Consider the following 7212-nt stretch of genomic DNA (forward strand, 5'->3'; position numbering starts at 1 on the left):
TTTACAGGTTATAGCTTACTTCTGTCCTTCACTGTCTACATCCTTCTTTCTTTCTCTTCTCATTTTCCCACCCTTGCTTTTTAACCCTCTCTCTTTGTTAATTTCTCTTCTTGTTCTTTATTTCTTCCCTTTCTCTTGGTCCCTTCCCCCAGTTTTCCCACCTCCATCGGGAGCACCACAAAGCCTGCCACTGCCCTAGCAACTACCGCGCCACCGCCTCTGCCCTGGCAACAGGCCGTTGTCAGGGCTGCTGACCCCTGACCCCATGACAGCTGCTCAGCCATCGCATATCCCACAATCCCCTGCCCTCTGCTCGCTCCCGTGACCAGGGGGTGGGTCACACACGGGAATCAGCAGTGAATCAAACTGCATCGCTTTCACTTTTGTCCATTTCTAAAAACAAGAGTTTGGGAGGCAACGAAAGAAGGGCAAGAAAAGAGATGATGTGAGGAGAGGAGGCAAGGAAACAAGGATTGATGCTGGGAAAACTGGACACAAGGACACTCACTTGTTTGAAAAGTTTGTTGCTTTTATTTAAAACAACATACATGTGAGGCTATTTGGGCTTGAAGTGTGGTTGAAAGAGGTACTGACACGCATGCACACATGCTCGTCCTCTACAGTTCGAGCATGACTTGGCTCGACTCTCCTCGTTTTCTTTTGAGTTGAGCCGAGTCGCGCTACAACTGTATAGTGGAAAAGCGCCAGTATTAAACAATGACTTCACCGTCAACAAGAACCAGCATTAAACAGGCAGGCACCATCTTACTGAAGACATGGTAAGATTAGACATAAGGATAAAATAAAAAGAAATAAACAGCAGAGAACAACATTGTGCTTCTTCATATGCCCCAAAATGCAAACTCTAGACATCTGGTGAAGCAAGATGTTGACCTCTGGAAACCCAGATCCCTTCCTTAAGCACACACGAAAAGGATTATTTTAAGCAAATGCAAACCAAATAGTTTTTATTTTAAAGCGATTATACACAAATGTATTTTTGGAACAAAATACTCCTAAATGACCCTAAAGTGTATGCTATTTTAGGACTATATTTACCAATTTATCACGTTGTTAGACAGCCATTATCAACCTCAAACTGAACTCACTCTCCTGTACAAATGTCCATGAGCTAAAATCATTACTTTTAGCTCATGGGGACAGAGGAGTTCTCAGTCTACTTCTGCCACTTCTCCAAGCGGCAAACATCTCATAGCAGGTGTAGATTTTAAAAGGTGAGGCTTTAGTTAAATAGCTAATATGTGATTTTCCGTGTGTCTCCTGCTGGAAGTCATTTTTATTATTGAGAGCAAGCATCCATGTCTCAAGCTGGTTGGATCTTGAAGCTTGGATGAAACTATTCTACTTTCTGTTTGTTCACTGATGTATAAAGTACAGGCGATGCTCTCTGCAACACAGTGAAGCAACAGTAAAAAACACTGAAGAAACTATAGCTGGAGGTCTAAAGTTAGTGTGTGTGTATGTGTGTGTGCGTGTGTCTTGTTCCCAGGTGCTGTCCCCAGTGAAACCTGAGCTGGTCCTTAGTAATAAATAATGCATCTGAACCAGTCAGCTCATCAGTCAGCTTGGCAGACAGGTAGCCTCGGCATATTCTGCAATTTGTCCTCCAAAGGACACACACACACACACACAATCACACATACTCAAACGCACAGACAGACAACAGAGCAGGACACAACTTCACAGTGCGGGACATAATCCAACTGTTATCAGGTTTTGGATTTTGAATCCAGGGTAGTTTTTCCTTTAGGTTGCCAGGAACGACCTCACTGATCATGAATCCTGAATAGTAAGTGTTGTTTCTTCTGAATGTGCCATTGTGTCTCTGCTCCTACACAACATACAGTACATACTGTAGATGTCAAGTTAAAAGACCGTGTGAGAGCTTTTAACATATTCAGGCCTTATTTTTGTTGGCTGACTCATCTTTGTTTACCCGGTCATTGATTAATGAATTGAATTCATGTCAGACATAGTAGATGTGTTGCTTAGATTTTTTTCTGTGGTTGCAGAAATACATATCTACTTCATTCTCTGCATGTACAACTATCACTAACCTGAAGTTGCATCACCAGGATGCAGAGGGTGATGGGTAATGTAGGCCTATTTCTGCTGAAGATAATGAGGCTTCTCTCACACTTCTCATCTCTTCTAAGTATGTTTTTAATTTGTCAGTCACATTCTGTCTGTATAATAGTTACACCGTACAACTACACCCACTATATGTTGGAAGGAAATACAGTTGTTGAGAGTATAATGAGAATTACATCCTTGCACATCCTGGTTTATAATAATTCAATGTGACATTTGAACAGTTTGAGTTGCACCTGTTTCTGAAATGGATATCTATAATATATCAAGGACTCTATGAGACTGAACTATCTTTTGTATGTGATTCTGTGCGTGTCTCCTCACTTCAGTGACTACCTATTCAAACTTCTCCTGATTGGTGACTCTGGAGTGGGAAAGTCATGTCTGCTGCTGCGCTTCGCGGTAGGCCTCACATACACTCACACTCACACGCACACGCACACACACATACGAATGAACAACTGTATTTGAAATACTCCCACCGCTACAGGACGACACCTATACTGAGAGCTACATCTCCACCATCGGAGTCGACTTCAAGATCCGGACCATTGACATGGACGGAAAGACAGTGAAACTACAAATTGTAAGAGTTTGGCATTGTCGTGTATTTCAGGTTATTATTGTCACTGATGAAAATGTAGGCTCAGGGTCACGAGAGGACACACCATCATGCTGTGATTGTGTCCATTAGTGGGACACAGCGGGTCAGGAGAGGTTTCGAACCATCACCTCCAGCTACTACAGAGGAGCCCATGGCATCATTATAGTGTATGATGTCACTGAGCAGGTCAGTGTGTCTTCAAATCACCGCTCACTGTTTGTTTTTCTGTGACGTAAAGGTCAGGACGGGAAACTGATTCAATGCACACTAGCTTATAGAGAGATACAGCGCCACAAGTCAGACGTACTCGTCTTAGTCGGACTACGGCTTACGGTTAGCCCGATTAAACTGTACAAGTACTGAGTGGCTGGAGTGCGCGAGTGCGCAACCACACTCTTGGACTATCCCTTTAACTTTTCCTTCATGCGTCACTCCTCAGGAGTCCTTTAACAACGTGAAGCAGTGGCTGGACGAGATCGACCGCTACGCCTGCGAGAACGTCTCCAGGCTGCTGGTGGGAAACAAGTCTGACCTCGTTAGCAAGAAAGTGGTGGACGCTGCCACTGCTCAGGTAACAGGCTCCATGCAGTGCAGAGAGAGACTCTGCCCAAATGTACAAGTTCCACAAGAGAAAGTGAGGCAGCTGTGAGACTGAAATTCTCATTCAACATCAGGAAGCAACACTGGAGTCAACACTGCTCCTGTGGTTCCTTCATGCTGTGTTCACTTTCAACTGGGGAGGTTGAATGTCTGAGTTTCTGGTTGGAAATCTCTCCAGCGATCTTGTCTTTTATCATTGTTGTCATTCCCTTCCTTCATCCTCCGTCACCTCATGAACATTTATTCACTACGTGAAACCTTACGCTGGTCAAAAAACTCACTAAAACCTAATCTGATCAGCCCCTTCAACCCGTTTAGTATTTTGAAAATGCAGTTGCAGAGCCTGGACCTTTCCCAGCATGACCCGATGATGTGCGCTGTTCAAGCAGCAATTCAAATTCAGTCAGTTTGAAAAGAGAGACCAAAAGTGAAAGACAAAAAAAGGCGTAACCATGGTAACATTGTCAGTGGTGCTTCTGATGTAGTTCAATCAAGTATGAGAGACCTATGTCACTAAATGATCTCTCAGTGATAGCCGTATAGAGCTATTTAATTAGTTAATTAGTAGGCGTGTAACAGTATGCAAAAGTATTGTAATAGTATTCATTAATAAACAAGTTTGGATGACTCCACAGTAAACATAACAGGCCTATTGAACATAATTTCCTGAACAAATGACAAAAGTTAAAAAAATTAATAAAAATTATTACAAAATAGTCCTCAATATTGCTGCACCTTCTACTAACGAAACATAAAAGTCAATGTGAAGGTTCTCAAATAAATAAAATGTAGTCAACATGTGGGATTTTCTTCAAGTGAATATAATCATAGATCTGTTGTTACTGTTATTCCTTTTGCCTGGTCTGAATCAGCAGGAAGAGACTATTTAAATACCAAGGATATCTGCTTTTGCACTCTTGCTGTAGTTCACTGGGAAACTGTAGTTTTCAAGCTCAAGCTCGGCTTCTCACTTGTGTTCTTCATACGAGGCTTGTCTGTACCAACGTCAGATGTTAAACTCATACTGAAGTCAGTCGCTCGAACAGCTCGACAACAACATACGGGCCTTGGCCATAGTGTTCCGTCACCGTGGGGAAAACAAGGAGCTGTGATTTAGTTCTGTGCTGCATTAGCGTGGTTACCGCTTGACATTTTTTGAAAATATACAAGACCTTTGGTATAAATACACTCACACGTCCCATTAGACTGTCAACCTTTCATTGGTGGACATGTATCTTCGGTGTTTGCACTAAGGTTGTACAATCTAATATGGTGGTATTTTGCTATTAGAGCAAACATGGCCAGAGCAAAGATTACTTCCTCCACCCTGTGAACTTAAACATCATTCTCAGCTCCAACCTCTGCTTTCACAGAGGTTTGTTGGTGGTTGTACATGAAAAATGATAGTAGCTTCTGGAAAATGTCTGCTTTTCCTCCAACATATGTCCAAAAAATATTCTTTGTTCATTCATCGTTTAGTTTTTTTTTAACTCAAACATTCAAAATGCTTATTTAACAATATATATCTCTTATATTTAATTATACTCTTAAATACGTGAGGAGATTCTGTAGATAGGCTGTGTTTAGCATATTTATACATTCTGTCATACTCTGTTTGTCGTCCGTCCCCCCAGGACATGGCCTCGTCTCTCAAGATTCCCTTCCTGGAGACGAGCGCTAAGAGCTCTGATAACGTGGAGAGAGCTTTCCTCACCATGGCCTCTGAGATCCACAAGCGCGTGGCCAGTGAGGGAGGGGGAATGCAGGGTCAGTCAACAGAGGCCAAAGCCCAGAGCGCCAAGATCAACAGCGCCCCCGTGTGGCTGGGAGGAGAAAAACAGACCCAAGAGTCCAGTAACTGCTGCTGAGCAGGAAGTCAACACTGGTGATGTCTCTGGACTATGTGATTGTTGGTTATTGAAATACATTTAACTTTTCAGCTCAACTACTTGATATTTTTAAGAGTTTTATAAAAACATCAGATAATGTAGGGTATCACTCCTTTAACTTATGAAGAAAGAAAATTTAAAGTAATATGAAAATGGTAATAATTAAATAATGGCTCTTCCTTTAAGTGTATAAAGATTTTGAACTAAATTATGGATGAATGTATGGTGGGACTTTATTGATTTATAGTGTTTATCCATTTTTGTTTAGTTCCATCTTTTGTTTGTTTGTCAATAAAAGCAGGACACATTATGCTGAAAAAAACATGGTTAAAAGCTATTAATATGATGTGTATATGTATAATTATGTGTATATGATACTGTTCTGATCTATGTCCTCTCTGGTTAAAGTCTGGTCATGTTGAGCTAAAAATAGGATTTTCATAGTTAGAAGAGAAACTGCTTATTTAAGAGACATGAGGCAGTGTCTGCTGCCAGAAACACATTTCATTATTGTATTTATTTTATGTAAATCTCGAAACTTCTACAATAAATTTGGACCAGATGTGGCACAATTTAATTTCTATCTGTTCTTTGGCATATATATGCTATTTTCTATTGAAAAGAGAACATGTGACAACTTTATAGCTGCAGATGTGATGAATAATTTCACAGTAATTATGTGATTGAAGCGTTTACTGTCATGGAACAAACAGGGGGTTTCATCATCTGAAACATGTTTAAAGAAAATTAGTTGAACTTACTTATGATTTTGCAAATTGACCACTTAACAAACGGCTCATCGAATAAAATGTGTATTTTTAGCTTGCAGGGACAAGGAACTGAACAGAACATTTGATGTCGGCAGCAGTGAATCAACAACTCCTGTGTGCCATATAATGTAGAATCACATATGTTCTTTGTAGACTTTGGCGCGTGGAAAGTGATTAACAGTGTGACATAAACGTCATTGCAACTGGAAAAGGCTGTCAAATGGCAAGATATAGCGGTAGGCTTTACGTAAGTGAGTACAATCTGACTTTCCTTGTGTCTCCACTGGCAGCCATGGTTTTACTCACTCAAGGTCAAGCACAGTGCAGTCAGCACAGATGATATGTCAGGACTTCATTTAAAACCCTCCAATGCGATTATATCAATCATGACAAATTACTGGACATTACCAGGACACAGTCTGACTTAGGGATGTGGGACATATCTCATAATTATCTTATTAGTGTCATTTTTCACACAAGTCTTGGACTGAGAAAATAATTCTCACGGATTCACTGCAGATTCGTTCCTTTACAAAACCTGGATATTGTTTCATTGTTCACGGGTCCTTGTATCTAGTGGGACAATGTCATACATTTTCCACAACCCACACAGGAGAAATTCTCAATTCTGATTATTGTAAAGAACAGATTAAGTTGATAAATTGTGATCATTTGTGTGTAGTTTGCAATTTTGTAAATATTCAGAAAATGGGGAAAAAGGCAGAATCCGCCCCATAGCCATGAAAAATATAAATGGATCAGTCGCTGAACACTTCCAGATGCTGCTGTTTGTTTCTTTTCCACTAGATGTCAGTGTTGCTCTGTGTCTTCACTTGCTAAAGACAAACTGAGTAACATAAAATTATGATCTGGCCCCCCATCTAGTTTCTTCCCTCCATCCATCTTTCGTTCCTCAGCATCTCCTCTTTATTGACCCCCAAATCCAGAGCTTTCCTGATTTTCCTCTCACATGATTCCTTCATACTTTCCTCTCTCCTTCATCCAGCTCTCATCCTATGTCCTGTATTTGCTGTTTCTTCCTCTCTCACCATTCTCGGCTCTGTGGCCGTGGTTGCTGCTTTTGTGAGTGTTGGTGTTTGAATATAGGTCAACATTAAGGTGTATTACAGGTGTATCACAGCTCTTTTCTTTGTATTTTGTAAATCGTCAGTCCTAGAACCTAAATATTAGGTTCCCACAAAACTAAGGAACATATTTTCTCAAATAAAAACAAAAA

General features: G+C 40.8%; 1 protein-coding gene across 1 annotated transcript; it reads left to right on the forward strand.

Annotated features, from left to right (window-relative positions):
• The first annotated feature begins 1615 nt into the window (after window positions 1-1615).
• Window positions 1616-5767, forward strand: LOC122773040 (ras-related protein Rab-1B-like). Its single transcript, XM_044031418.1, has 6 exons — window positions 1616-1810; window positions 2442-2514; window positions 2603-2698; window positions 2807-2902; window positions 3156-3287; window positions 4951-5767. The coding sequence occupies exons 1-6, from the start codon at window positions 1797-1799 to the stop codon at window positions 5182-5184; spliced, it is 645 nt and encodes a 214-aa protein (XP_043887353.1). The 5' UTR covers window positions 1616-1796; the 3' UTR covers window positions 5185-5767.
• Window positions 5768-7212: the final 1445 nt, after the last annotated feature.

The sequence above is a fragment of the Solea senegalensis genome, linkage group LG8 (assembly GCF_019176455.1).
Source record: "Solea senegalensis isolate Sse05_10M linkage group LG8, IFAPA_SoseM_1, whole genome shotgun sequence".
NCBI lineage: Eukaryota > Metazoa > Chordata > Actinopteri > Pleuronectiformes > Soleidae > Solea > Solea senegalensis.

Coding starts and splice junctions, on each gene's coding strand:
- LOC122773040 (XM_044031418.1), top strand. Junction 2,515..2,602: donor GTCTGCTGCTGCGCTTCGCG/GTAGGCCTCACA, acceptor CCACCGCTACAG/GACGACACCTATACTGAGAG. Junction 2,699..2,806: donor AGACAGTGAAACTACAAATT/GTAAGAGTTTGG, acceptor TGTGTCCATTAG/TGGGACACAGCGGGTCAGGA.